Below are 15,628 nucleotides of genomic sequence, written 5' to 3' on the forward strand. Positions count from 1 at the left end.
AAATAAAATAACAAACAATCTATATGTAATTTTGCCATCTTGTTCCAGCTCTGAAAGTGACGTCATGAGGTTGCATGAGTCTAACATAAACTATGAGCCTACAGTATTGTAGGTACACTTGTATTGTACCTGGGTGTAGTAAAATTTTATAGAGTAAAGAATGAGAGAAACTTTCACATCTTGCCTCTTAAGCCGACAGTGGTTCTTCGGCGGTGGCTAGCGGCGCTGAAGCGCGAGAATCCTCCGGTTAGTAGCGAGCACTTTCTAGACGAGGACTATGTGGAGGAAAGCCAGGAGCATTAGTCGTTCGCCGGACAAATAAACTGAAGTCTGAGTCTTTTTCCTCAGTTTTAATTTTTCCTCTGAACAGCTGGGATGTACAGAGCATCCGACTGGAGATAACGTTATAACAGCAGAAGCTGTGAGCAGCAAGCAACGAACCAAACGACGCGCCCACCCAGCAGAGCAGCGAGAGGTAATTACCGAAAGTCTAGATAAGCTGACAGTTAAAAGATAACATAGCTAGCGTTAGCTACTTAGCTAGCTACGTTAGTTAGTTAGCTAAACAGCTAACGCTAGCTATGTTAAGACAGCTAGCCAACGCTAGCTAACTAGCTAATGCTAACTAGATGAAGCTAGCTACCCAGCAAGCCTTCTAACTTCCAAACTGAACGGTTTATCAACAAAACAGCGCCTGGGTGTTTCAAAATCCATTTAAATCATGTACATTTCATTCAGTCTTAATGAACTCGGAACTTCAGATGCTAAATAGCTAAATGTAAGTTACATAAACAAGCTAGTTAACTGGATGGCAATACCTGCTGTTGATGACGGGCTGCAAGGTTTCTGCACGGACCTCCAAAACGTCTCGCTCTCAGAAAAGCACATGAAAAGTTCTGCTTAGGGTTCTGCAGGGAAGATCTCTGAGCAGATGGTCCACGTTAACCGGATCAAAACCCCTTTCAGCTTCATTTTCATCCATAATCTCGACAAACAACAAGCTCTTTTCCTTAACCGTGACCGCTAGCTATGTACCTGGGCTCTTCCACAAGCCAACCTCGTAACTTCACCAGTGCTGCGGCGGCGGAGTAGTAACAAACGTAAATAAAGTTTAGTGTAGGGGTGTCCAAACTGTTTTTTATTGGGGACCAGAGGGAGAAATATATTTAAAGTCACGGGCCACAGACTCTGTAATAAAACAAATAATGAAATATACCACTTTAAATAATACTTTTTTCCTGATTATTTCATTTACACACAATTTTACTTGACTTACCATGATGTATAATTTTATGATGTTTCTTAATATTAAACTCCTTAATTACTTAAATACAAGTTTTAGACTCTTTGGTCCGTTTTTCTGCGCTAGAAATTCGCACCCTCTCCGCTTTTAGACTCTTTGGCCCGTTTCTGACACCTAGCGTTCAAACTTTGAATCTCACATTATAAAAACCTGCTTAACAGCAGGCCAACTTTCATTCTATTTCTAAAATACCTCGCGGGCCGCTCCAAAAAAAGGAAACAGGCCACAAATGGCCCGCGGGCCGTAGTTTGGACACCCTTGGTTTAGTTTGTAAACATTTTAAATAAAAAAAATTCCCCCCTTTAATAAATTCCATCATATTAAATCCCTTAGAAAACTTGTACAAACTGAAATGTTTCATGTCCACTTTAAGGAACTCCTTTTGTAGCCCTTTTACTTTTAAAGTGCAGACAGGTAATTTTGTCGGCTCATCAAATTAAATCAAATTTATTTATACAGCGCTTTTTTACAAGTGATGTCACAAAGCAGCTTTACTAAAATGTGATCGCAGGACAGAGAATCAGATAAAACACTGAACATACAACACAGAACCCCCAGTGAACAACAGAGGCCAGGAAAATCTCCCTCAGAGCTGGAGGAGGAAGGAACCTTGGGAGGACCAAGACTCACCTATAAGGTGGGGCAGGGCACTATCACTGGTCAGACTATTGCTCATGACTATTACAGTAAGTCAGACACAGCAGAGGCTAATTTTCTCCTTTCTTATAAATAAGTAGAGCTGGCAGGGGCGAGTGGAAACTAATGGGAGAGGGTGTGTGTTTCTCTTTCGCTGTCATAGGAAAGAAAAGCTCAGATATGCTGCGAGATATCACTCTTACACACCCTCGCTGCGGAGGTCAGTGGAACCATACCACTCCTTTTGATATGATTACTGTGTGAGCTCGGGATTCCCCACATTTATAGCTGAAAGATATGCTGATTTTAGAGCTGAGGTGATTTTAATGTTGAGCCATAGAGGTAGAGGTTTCTGCTTCTTGTGGTAAGCAGTGTGTGTGTGTGGCTCCATCTCCTGGAAGATTGTGATAGTGTTAATAGTGGATTTTAAGTGTACAGCACTCTGTTCTTCACTTTAACTTATATGATCATGTGACCCTATTTACAGAATGTACGTGTGCTGGGTTACTTCTGCACTGTAACATTTGCTGTATATTTTACAGTAAAACATTTAGTAAATAACCGTTTAACAATGTCCCTGTAAACCAGGTCAAAATACATTAAATCTACCATGTGCAAAAGTGTCCTAAATCTTCCTAAACCCAATAATAGACTGTAAAAGTAACATATAAGGCCCTATCTTAAACCCTGCCTCAATTTATTTGCAACAGTGCTTGTGTATATATCTGTGCAGATGGACGTGGTGGTTTGGAAGTGAGGTAAATTTCAGGCGTATTGCTATCTTGGCAACGGAAAACACAGGTGCACTGCTGACTAAATACAACCTAGTCAGACGGCAACTGTCAGACATTAATTGCTATCTTGGCAGCTGCCTGTTGGCATCTATGCAAACTTTACATTAACAATAAACAGAATACAAAACAATATAACATTATTTTACATCAACACAAAATGTAGGTCATTGTTATATTACATAAATTACCTACTCATGCACCTTCATAGCTTTTTTTTTGTTTTGTTTTTTTGCTTACACAGGTCTGTTTCAACCATTTTAACAATTCAAATGCTTTTATTAAATGTTTTAAATGAACTCTGATGTGATTCTAAAAGTTAATTAATTATGTTACTTCATGATTTTAACCTCACTTTCAGGTTTTTGAGTTTAAGGTAATGCTGGTAAGCAAGTCAGATTTTACAAAGATTGCTTAAAAACACAAAATAAACACTTTGTAACACATTAACATTATTTATTGCATATAATATATTTACACAATTCCATATTTTTGTATTATTTCTAAAAATACATAATTTATCAGGTTATGAAAAAAAATACATTCAAGTTTCACATTTCAATAACTGCCTTCGGTCTGCATTGGCATTCCCCTCCACCTGCACACTATAAACCACAGCCTCGTATGTAATTCTTAATTGTTTAAAATAAATAAAATCTATATATAATTAGCAAATAGAAGTTGCTTTCATTTGTTCAACAGATTAAACTGTCCAAATAAAAAGAACTAATATTTACATGAGTTAAAGGTAACAGTGTGTTTAAGCTCAGCTCATGAGCACGTAGTCATCAGCACCGTCATCATTGTCAGATTTGCTGGCTATCTCACAGGGCAGCTTTACAACAGCGTAATCACAGTCACTGCCTGAGTCTCTCAGCTGCCTCAACGCCGGTGTATCCCCGTGATCAATAGTGGCATACAGAACATCCTCCTTAGGTGACTCCTGGACAAGAAAAATAATTTAAAAAAAAGGTTATAATACGTCAGACTCAGACACATACACGTCCACAGATATACTAAAACTCACATGGTCAAACACGAGGCAAAGTCCAATCCAGTCAATGATTTTATTTTGATATTCCAAAAATGTTGGCCTATTCAACATTTTGCTGCACTACAATCATCAGCATGCACTACAAACCAATGTGTAGTCCGACCCCCTATCTCCAAAAAAAAACAGAGATTACACCCATAACTCTTTTCTCCCAACGTGGAAAGAGCTCCGTTCTAATTCGTCAACCTAATTTTGTATCACTGCGCATTTCCACCAAAAAGAAAAGTTAGTTCCCAGCTGGAACCAAATAATAGTACCACATTTTACAGACTATAGGGGTATGAATGTCTATTTTCTGGTCTATTTTTATACATTAGGCGCCTCGGAAGCAACACTAGTAAGGAACAAGGGTGTTACCATGTTTACCTTCTATTTGAGAAGCTGGGGTAAGAGCCTAAGTAAACAAAAAAGTAATTCTTAAAAAACAAAAACAAAAAAACTTTTCTTTCAAAGTCAAACAAGTGCTGGATTTGAATCTACACAGATTTCTCTCATGAAATTTGTCTATTTGGGTGAGTAAAGCACTTTCATTTATTTACAGTAAGCTTAGATTTCCAATATTTTCAACAACGGGGTTAGCAGCAGCGCTAGCTGCAGTTAGCAGCTAATGCTAATTCTGCTCCAGCCTGAGTGCTTGAGAAAAACATCACTGAAACTCCTGTATAACACTGATCTCTATCTTCCAATTAATCTTTCTTTCCCTCCCTTTCTCTTTCTCTCTTTTTCTTTCCTTCCCTCTGCCCTCAGAAATTGATCCCCAATAATTAAGAATATTGGCGCAAAGAAAGTATTTCTAGTTAAAAAAAAACAGGTACCAGTATGTTTAAAAGACCTCCCTGAGTACATTTAACATTTATCTGTAGCTAATGTAGCCGATGTAGCAGTTCCACTGCTTTATATAGAATGAAAGATAAATCTGGTGACAACTACAGTTTATATTGAACCTCAAAAACATTAGTACATAACCTACAGCTAAAATAGGATCAGTTTTATTTAATCTATGGCTTTGTTTACTGTTCTATCTTCCATTAAAACTAACTTATATGTTATGGTAACTACAGACTTTAAAAAAATGCATATAAATATCCTAGAATCTCCTAAATATAAGATTAAGCCTGTAAATGTATCATATAATAGACTTTGTAATTTTTAGTTTAATATAGGTATGGCAAACTATGGAAATGTACTGCAAAAAATGGTCTTGGGGCCTCAATGTTAAGCTGTCCTCACCAGTAGGAAGTACAAATAGATGGCAAAAAAATATAATCGCAAATAACCTTCAGATTATTTGACTACTAAAATAGTCAATAGTTGCAGCCCTGCCGTACACAGCTCTGATAATAGATTGCATTAGTTACCATTAGCAGGCTTATTTACAAGCAGCACTTGTTTTTCTGTCGCTGCTAAGCATGATATACTTGTTTCTGTCTAATAAAAATAGAACAGCTCAGTGTCACAGTTGATGTTATCAGTAGTTTGCAACAGGTTGTACAGAGTGGTTACTGTGTGCAAGGGGCATGCAAATAATGCTAATATGCACCCTTAAAGTTTATAAAGCTTGACTTGAACTCTGGTATAGTGAGAATCAACAATATTTTAAGTCAGGTATAGTTAAGTTTTTAGAATTTAGAGGATGTTAAAGCTTATTATTGTTAATGCTGCATATAAAATAGGACTTTTTGGAGTACATCACCATGAACCTATGGACTAGAGCAGTGGTTCTCAAACTGGGGTATTGGAACCACTGGTGGTACTTGCATTAAAATAATAAGTACTGAATTCTATAAAGTTTCCAGCTGTAATTTTTCTTTACATTACATTTGTTTGTATGTTTGTTTGGGGCTCAGACCTTTACTCTCAGAGCTACAGTTTTAGCATAAATAACATCAGTTTTATTGGCCCTAGAGTAAAACCCTGTGGAACGCCACAAAATATGCTGTGTCAACCAACAGTTCACTACAGTTTCTGCATATTGATTAATAGTTTAATAAGGTATCATGTGTGTGGTACATAATTCCTATGAAATGACTTGTGGGTGATACTTGCAAGGTTTATTTTGGTCATCGGTGGTATGTGGTCTAAAACGATTGAGAACCACTAGACTAGAGTTTAGAAATTCTCTGCCCGAGCCCAACCTGAGCATCGGGTCGGGCCAAGATTTCCCAACATTTTTCTCTGGCTCTGTCGGGTCAGTCTTAAGAAAATGGTTTGTAAAATAGGCCTATGCTATTTTTATTTTATAGTTATACACTACGCAGGTTAAAATTATTCCATTGCTGCTCTGTTTGTAGCTGCGATGTTTGGCTTGTAAGCGTTGCATCGTTGCTAGGTTACCTATACGTGGCGTACTGAAAGATGGAGAGCTTCGGTTACAGTGCATTAACAGCTCATAATGGCACTTATAGAACACCTCTCAGCCAATCACATAGCAGGGTCAGAACTAACTGTGGTATAATATTTATTAACACATTCTCAACAGATTTCATTACAACTCAGAATTGTAGTTAAAAGCATCAGTTTTAAAGCTGTACTTACTAAAAAAATGCCTGGTTTAATAATGAAAATGTTATGTTCGGATAGAACATGCTTGGGCTCGGGGAGGATCAGGCTGGATTGTTTTGGGCCTTAATTACAATCTCATATGTATACCATGCCTATTAACGCTAGGCTTGGTCAAGAATGAAAAAAATGCCTCAGCACTGAGCCGTAAAGCAGTGGAACTGTGTTCTCTGGAATTACGGAGCTCCATCCAGTTGAGGTTAGGGATAAGGACAGGGTAGTAGTCATCCAACGACCTCACTAATGTGACATTTGATCTGTAAAAAGACATCTGTGAAACCTTATAATCCCAGAAGTGTGTTGACTATAACATCTATCAAAAACTAAGCATAAAGGGATGTTCCAAATCCGATCTTAGTCTTTTAATGCTGAGTATCTTTGTGTGTTTAACTATTTAAGTGTTTAACATTTGTTCCTTAAAGCAGATTATTTTATACAGATTACTAATCAATTCTTCAGTGTGATTGATTCAACAGAATCAATCACACTTTTATTTGAGTGTGAGTGACTTTAGCGCAGACACACACTATGGGCCCTATCTCACACCCTGTGCAGGGCATGTCCCGATGCTCGTTGCTGCTGTATCTTACACCCTGTAAAGAGTCTATTTTCACACCTTACATTCGTGCCATTAAAATAGAGTTGGAGCTTGTGAATACATCTACACTGATGGGTGTGGTTGTCTGGAAATGAGGTGTGTTTAGGTAAGTTTCTGGCTAGTTGTTATCTTGGAGGTGGAAAACATAGGTGCGCCATTGACTGATTTAAACCCTGATAACAGTCAATCGCCAGATGCCCATACGTATCTTAGCCATGCAGGTGTGCTGTATGCCCTGTGTGCGTAAACCCCCTCTCGTTAAACGCACACACACACAAACTGTTATATTGCTACTATTCATAAAACAGCATTGCTGTTTCTGTAAATTACCTGCTGGCGCACCTGACCCAGGTAAGCTTCCTCTGTTGAGACGCGCTGTTAAGATACCAACACGCCAAAGTCGGAGGGCAACTGTCTCTTAAAGGGGACGGCAAGTGACACACTGATTGGTTTAGTCATGTTACGCCCAAAACAAACCCATGATTAATTAAGAGAATTAGTACATGCCTTTTGCGTGTTTTTTTGGGCCACGTAAGTCATGTTCTTTGCATCTTCGCGATACCAAACACACACTGACACGCCCCTAAATCTAAATCGCTGCTTAAAGTTGCACCCATTGCTCACACATATCGCTGCCAAAAGGATTGAATTCTCTGAAGTATATAAACATGAACTTATTGGCACTAAAAAAAGCCTCTCAGCAATGAGCTGTGGAGCAGTGTACCTCCCTGAATGCAATCAAATTCTTCAAATTGAAGTATATCTGTGATACTTTACTACCCAAAATATATTTAGTTAAAACTCTAACAAAGGTGCATACACGTTTGTAGCAGATGAGTAAGGGAAACTGGTTTGCGCTAACAAAGAAGAGTAATACCTGACAAAATCTGCCAGACCAAGCCCTGCCTATGAACATTAAAAACCTCAAACGAACTGCTTGCGGTGGGAGGCTCACTGCTCTATGAGTAAACCGTGAGTGAATACCACAATGCAACGGAAAACATATGACCTTCTTTCACGCAGCAAACACTTAACACTGAACCAGAAACAGGACGAGAAAAGAATCACAATGTAGAACTTTTTAAACTGGCCCTTGTAAACTGTACAGAACAATTACAACACAATAAAATGAATGCAACAATTATGCAATATAATTGACAATGTTGATTAATCAAATTTATCAACTACAAATTTCATTGTCAAATAATCGTTCATGAATAATACTGCATTACACAAAGTGCCGGGGACAAAGGTGCAATGGAAGATGGGTAAATGGCTCGCTCACACAGTTTACACTCAACTTATTCTGTGTCTCCAAAAGTGCCCAAACACAACAGATTACATATTTACTCACTAAATATCAGTACTTTACACATTTAAACAACATCTAGACATTTAAATGCCTTTTAAATCTCATGTTCAGGCTTTTTTCGACTACCAAAATAATCATTAGTTGCAGCTCTACACAATAATAAGAAATTACAGACAGCACAACTCTCTTGAACTTTGTGTGTTAAATAGAAATACCTCTGCTCCTCTATCACTACTGCTGTTAGTCTTTACAACTGGCTACACCCCAGGCAAAGCATCACACAAACTCACTCTGTTTCACACTGTTGCTTTATGCCGATTTATTTTCATATTTCTCTGATGGCAGTTAGCGACTCTTCAGTACAGCTCAGAAATTTCCTGTCTGGGTGTTCCTATGTTGCAGCTATGAGACTTCCTGACTGGCTGGCTGAGTGCACAGTGGCTTTTGTGGTTTTTCAGGCCTGTTGCTGGAGCTTCTGTACGCTGCAGCTTGGACGTTTCTCTGGCTGCATTCAGAGTAACTATATCAAAGCTCAGATGTTCCACAGGCCTGTTACTGGAATTATTCCACATAATGACCAGGAAATATCTATATACCATGGCTTGGAGTCCTCTATGCTGGCTGCACTTTAGGGCAATTTATGACAGTGGTAGTAGGAGTAGTAGAAACAGTAGTATAACTGTAGTAGTAATAGTAGTATAACAGCAGCAGAAGTAGTAGTATTTGTACAACTGTTGTAGTAATAGTAGTATAACAGTGGTAGTAGGAGTAGTAATAGTAGAAGTAGAATAACACATATTAGTAGCAGCAAAATCTAAATATGCCATGTAAATATGCTATATGTCATTGTTCCTGAAATGAGGGAACAGTGGTGAGGTTGTATGGGGAGTGGAGCTAATTTGAATTGAGTAAATCTCTCTAAACGTCCCTGTTCTAACCAAACCCTGCTTCTACAACAAAAACTGTCTCAGTGCACAATCTGCAAACACATTGCACACACACACACACACAAAAAAAAAACTCTGGGGGTCTTTCCGCTCTTCACTCATAGCAGAACTCTCAACACACCAGAAACCGCTAATCTCTAAAGTCACTTGTAATTAGGCTACCACCTACACACTATAACATCTTGCTATTAAAGGCAGCGTGCCCTGTGTTATTAATTCCATTAAACACATATTACACAAGACATTTCCATCATGTGTCTTTCATGTCAGTCACAATCTGATGCAATATCATTTCATCAAACAGGATATCTTCAGATATTTCTATTTGAAGCCAACCGACATACATTAAACGCTTCATAAAACTTTTCTAATAATTAAATATAAAGCAATATTTGAATATTTATAACTAGATTCAGCTATTTCTTGTAATTCTTGTAGTTCCTTGAATGATTTTGAGGCCCTCAAACTAAAGCGGTGACACATTTTCCATTCATAAAACCTGCATTCAGCAGAATTCAATAAATATGTATTGTAAGTGTTATTTCATGCCTTAAATAACTTAACATTTTTCCCTCTCATCAACCATATATATCTATAATCTTTATAATAGGCAGCATTCATGCATATCAATACAATCTCACTGATTTCACCAATACGCTGTTCATGAATATTTAAATAATGCTTTATAAGCACATTATTTAATGCTTATGCATGTAAAACAGGGTCCAGTGTAAAGTTGTCTAATGTGTTATCTAATTGTTTTTCATTAAATGTAAACTCCAAACCTACAGTACCATCTCTGCTAGCTAAAAGTAATTAATGAACAAATGTACATAATTACCTAAATACCTGAATACCTAACAATAGTCCACCCAGGTCTGCTGTTAAATCAGTAAGCAATCTTGCATTAAAACTGTCTATCGTTTTTTTTTTTTTTTTTAAGACATTTTAAGATAAATTAAGGCCTTTTTGATTAAAGAAAGATCAACAGATACCCTGCACAAAACACTTTAGGGCAGATGTTGTGATATTTACAGTGATGTTAAGAGGAAATAACACCGGGGAAAAACCTTCGCTCATCCATTAGTTATCTAGTCTTGTTCTAATCTTTGCATGATACCAGGCGCTAAAACTCCTTTCCCTTTTTTGCATGTGACATTACTGATTCATAAAACACTCTATCACACCAAAAAATCCCAAGATCCTGAGGGTACTTGTCCTGGTTAGAGGCTGACATGGATTTATTGTAACATTTTACAAGTACTGTTGTTACTGTTCACATATTTTTTTTATATTTTGTTATTTATTAAGAGCATTTTAGAGCATTTTTAAACCAGGACTATTTAGTCGTTTGTACTCTCTGTGTGTTTCATATTAGCGGGTGTAAAAATCAGTACTCTCAATCGTAGTGCTGGGCGATCATATCATATATCACAATATGGATTTTTTTAAATCACGCTAACGATATATATCATGATATACCAAATTTAAGTATGTTTTCAGTTATTCTTCCAAAAAATATTACAAAATATAAAAAAATCAATCGCTTACTTTTTTCCAACTTTATTTCAGTGACATTAAACCCAACTTTCACAAATGAGAATTACTACCTTTTAGTACAGCAATATATATATATATATATATATATATATATATATATATATATATATATATATATATATATATATGTGTGTATCAAATGAAGACGATGAGGTATATGCAGTAGCTAATTTTTCAAAATTATACAGGTATTTAAATTGAGTTATCAAAATAAACTCAATTAACATTATTTAAAGTAGAGCAGCGTCATGTCGCAAAACCACATTATGAAGCTTTTTTTGCGAAGATTTATTATCACCTATATAAACCGAGTTTATGCTAAGTGACCACGCCAATACATTTCATTGTAGCCTACTTTATATTTTTGCATGAATAATTGATGAAATTACTATAGAAACTACATAGACGATAGAAGGTAAGTAGCACGATAGACACTTCTATCGTCCCCACGATATTTATCGTTATATTGCACAGCACTACTCAATCGGGTTTGGTCTAAAGCAACCGCACCAGTCCTACCAGTCCCACCAGTATACTATTTTAATTTGAGCTAAACTGCTGTTTAGTTGCAGCAATAGTCTGATATATCACCCTTAACTATTAACAAACACTGGCGTTCACTGCTCACATACATACAAACTATGGTTACTACACTGCACATCCTATTAAAAACACCTATGTTTAAAAGCTCAGCATCAAATTTCACCTTTCTGTGTTTAGCTTCACACTGCACAAATATACACCCATGTGTGAAAACACCCTTATACACTAAAGTGATACTGCTTCAGATAAGTGGCAGTGTTTGACGTACTGTTTTACCATATAAACATAGCACAATCACCTTTTGTGCTGTTAGTGGTCTGCAGTGTTCTGAGTAGGGCTGTCAACTTTCCAACGTATTTTTATTTAACACATATTTTTTTACACAAATTAATTACACCCCAACTTTTACCGTGATCTGGCCCGTCCCCGCCCAAAATGCAGATTTTTTTTTTTCTGATTAAATGACTAAAAAAAGCTCAAACTTTGACAACACAATGACAGAGAGATGTCCCCCAGTGTGCTGTGTCCAGCTGTAATGCTCCAGAGCTGGTCTCGGTTCAGACTTTCAGCTCCAACCCAGATAGTGAGCTTTAGGGCAGGTGAAACACAAAGCACATGGAGCAGATAGGACACTCAGACTCACTCTGGTGGTATTCCACTTCTATAAACTCTATATGAAATTATTTACTTATAATTTAAACCAGAATATGTTTTATATTTTACATTCTTCTTGCTCTTGATTAGATTAAACAGATTTGCATCTTGGCTGGATTTTCTCATTTAGCTTTATGAGGTAGAGTCACCTGAAATAGCTTGATTAGCTTTCAGTTAACAGCTGTGCTGAACTCGTCAAGAGTTAATTACTTAAATTTCTTGCCTCTTAATGTGTTTAAGAGCAACAGTTGTAAAGTTGTGAAGACACTAACTCACAAAAGGAAGACGAAGAATTTCCTCTGTTTTACAGGATAAGTTCACAAGAGTTTACCAGCCTCAGAAACTGCAAGTTAACATCACCCCAGATAACATCACAGAGTATCTTGGTTTGTTCAACACTTTAAAGTTACTACATGATTCCTTATGTGTTCATTCAGAGTCTGGATGACTTTACTATTTATTTAAAATGTAGGGGAAAAAAATAAAAATAAAGCTAAACATTAAATGAGAAGGTGTGTCCAAACTTTTGACTGGTACTGTAAAAAATGAAAAGACATTTACAGTACTCAGCGCAGCCATATCACTTTTGCCGAGCACTGAAACTATCTGAATATGCCACAGTTTTGACAGTAAATGTTATAATTTAATTTTTTTTCTAGTTCTACTTTTTTTTTTTTTACCAGATTTCTTATTAAAGACACTGAATTAAAGAGCCATTTTACAAATGATTTTTTAAAAACACAGCATATAAATTATGAACATCCCACTGTCTCTTTAATAACAATAAAAAACAAATATTTTTCACAATTACTTTCATAGTCGACTGGCTTAGCAGTGTTTAAACTGGGATCAGTGGATATAATTATTATAACTCTACAGTGCAATAAACCTGTATTACACAGATAAAACAAATAAAATAACAAAGTAAACAGAATAGTTATTAATTAATTGTTACCTAAATTAGCCTTGCAGACCATCTAATACCAAACATGGTTTCAGCAAATTGACTACATGGTAAAATGTTTACATTTTGTAATATCTTTAACATGTGTGTGTGTACAGTTAATAACAGCACATTTGTGCTACTTTAAACAACAAACAAAAAATGTCCAATAGACCCTAAAAAGTGTGTTAATTTATTTTATGAGAATATACAATTGTTAAGTAAACTTCTGTGCGTCTAGACACAATATATTTTGTTTCATTAAAGAAAAATTACTACATTTACACCGAAAGTATTGAATGTCTAATTAATAATTACGTAGACCAGTCTGATGGACTCACCTGATCCGTTTCTGGTAGAAGTATTCACAGCATTCAGGCAGAGAGACAGGGTGAACAACAAATAAAAAGAGAGAGAGAGAGCATCACTTTGGCTGTTTTAGAATGAGATATTTTTATTAGTGCAGTAGTGATTGCCACAGAAATCATATTGAATAATAATGCTGAACTAAATGATAAGATCAACCTAAAGTATTATCAGTGGAGTCGCTATATGATATTTCCTTTATACAGTATGAAACCAGCATCTCTAACTTTACCAGTGTTGTGTAGATTTCTCATTATGTACAGTCCCAAGCAAATGTGTAGGCACATCAGTCAAATTACATTGATTTGACTTTGATTGATTTGAATAATAAAAAAATGATACATTTTCTAGAAAAAAAGTCTTTCAGAGATCAATTTAATTTTATTAATAGTTAATAATAGTTTTGCAGTTTGTCAAATTGAGCACATAAAAACTACTTTTAAAAATGTTTAAAATTGGACTGGGTTTATGACAAAGAAACCCATATCTCAATATGCTTAAGAGAAATTGTGACACACAAAATAATAGAAATAAAAACATTAACAAAGTATTACGTTAAAGTCTCAGGATTTGTTAGTAATACCAAAAACATAAATTTGTCAGGTTATAAATGTATTTAAATAGCAAATATCTAGCTGTGTTTCTGTGTATTAGTAAACTGTACTGGATGATGTTGTTTAATATGGTGAAATAAAGTCTTCATGCTGTTTTTTAATTGCGAGACTTTACTCTGTTGAGGGTCGTCCATCCAGAAAGCAAAGGATTTCCTCACAAACAACCCATTCACATTTTATTACTGAATTAAATGACAAACAGATAGTAATCTGTGTATCAGGTGTGATTTTTACAATGTAGCTAATTTGAAAACTAATTTTAACATATTTACACATAATAAATCAACTAAACAATCCTAATATCCTAAAATAAAGGTGCTGCTTAAGATTATTCTAAAGAAAAGAAAAGAAAAATCATAAAAACACTATTGGTTCCACAATTAAGCATTCTCATGTAATGGAGATTGTAAAGGACCAGAAAGATTACAGAAGCATTAATTATTTTCAATTTAATTTTAATATATAACCAAAATTGGGCCTTTTGTGGTATTACTTGAAGTATAACATGTGGCACTTTTATTTTAAACTTTTTATTTAAAATTTTGCAGGACCGCACTAGTGTTTCCTGAATCTCTTTACACACTAGAACAACTTAGAACCAACTCAGACAGTTTGCATTGTTTAGCATGTATTTACTGAATAGTAACCCTTAGGGTGAAATAAAGGCACGTACTATAAGAGATTAGAGAGAGCAAGGGTGATCAAACATAGGATGATATAAAAAATGGTCAGGTTTTCTTTCTTTATTATAATAAGTATTTTATTATACAGATATATAAGTCTAAATAAAGCACATTTTTATTTTTTTTTATAAAAATTTTGGTCTAAAATAAAAAAAAAGAAGAAAATAATGGAATAGAGAGAGATAGTCAATAGGGAGTAAATATATGTTTTTAATGTTGAGAGAAACCTACATTAAACCTACAGTATGCCCGGTACAGAGTTCATAGAAACTGGAGTAAGTTTCACTTCCAGGCTACTGTAAAAGCTGCGGTCATTCACACATCTAAACAAATTAAAATCACCCACAAATGTGTTGAAAATAAATCATCCATTTTAATGGCACTCAAAATCAACATTTCTACACTGTATATAGTGAAGAAAATGAAGAAAACAAAGAAATAGAAAAAATAAACTCTTACCGCCTTCTTTCGATTTTTCTTTTCTAAAGAAACAAAACACAGTAAGAAATGCAGGATTACTGCAGAGCAACACAGCCGAGACACTTTACACAGAATTCAGAAAGAGAGAAGTGAGAGCTGAACAGTGATCAGAGCTGACAAACTGGATTTTAATCTAAAACACTGTGCTACTTTCAGCAGCAGACTCTCACAGCAGACACTTTCACTGCTGACTGTCCTACGAACTTATAAACTGTATTAGTAAAAATTTCAGAAAGAAAGAATTTCAGTCTACAAAAAGAAACAAAACACTTATTTAAAGGGACAAAGCTGTGCAGCACCTACCTCCCCCCACAGAATAAGAAATTTCCCATAATCCAAGTCCTTCTGAGTGAGAATTTAAGTCCTAATGAGATAAAGAAGAGCAGAGCCGTGCTGCAGTGGAGGACAAGCCAGAGTAACTGTCAACTCACATCACTCTTCCTTTCACAACCAGATATCAGAGAGAGAGAGAGAAAGAGAGAGAGAGAGGGAGAGAGAGCAAGAGAGAGAAAGAGAGAGAGGGAGCAAGAGAGAGAGAGAGAGCTAATGAGAGAGGAAGCTAGAGAAAGAGAGAGAGAGTGAAAG

General features: G+C 35.9%; 1 protein-coding gene across 1 annotated transcript; it reads right to left on the reverse strand.

Moving 5' to 3' along the window:
• Nucleotides 1-3,162: 3,162 nt before the first annotated feature.
• Nucleotides 3,163-15,589, reverse strand: si:ch211-214p13.7 (uncharacterized). Its single transcript, XM_049485168.1, has 4 exons — nt 15,347-15,589; nt 15,023-15,045; nt 13,242-13,252; nt 3,163-3,673 (listed from the first exon to the last, which is right to left on the reverse strand). Exons 1-4 carry the CDS (start codon nt 15,373-15,375, stop codon nt 3,497-3,499), a joined length of 240 nt encoding a protein of 79 aa, XP_049341125.1. The 5' UTR covers nt 15,376-15,589; the 3' UTR covers nt 3,163-3,496.
• Nucleotides 15,590-15,628: the final 39 nt, after the last annotated feature.

This window comes from Astyanax mexicanus, chromosome 11 (assembly GCF_023375975.1).
Source record: "Astyanax mexicanus isolate ESR-SI-001 chromosome 11, AstMex3_surface, whole genome shotgun sequence".
Classification (NCBI taxonomy): Eukaryota; Metazoa; Chordata; class Actinopteri; order Characiformes; family Acestrorhamphidae; genus Astyanax; species Astyanax mexicanus.

Excerpts from the sequence above, each read along its gene's own strand:
- si:ch211-214p13.7 (XM_049485168.1), bottom strand. The coding sequence starts at position 15,375 with ATGGGAAATTTCTTATTCTGTGGGGGGAG. Across the intron at positions 15,046-15,346 it reads TTCTTATTCTGTGGGGGGAG|AAAAGAAAAATCGAAAGAAG; the intron begins GTAGGTGCTGCA and ends TTGTTTCTTTAG.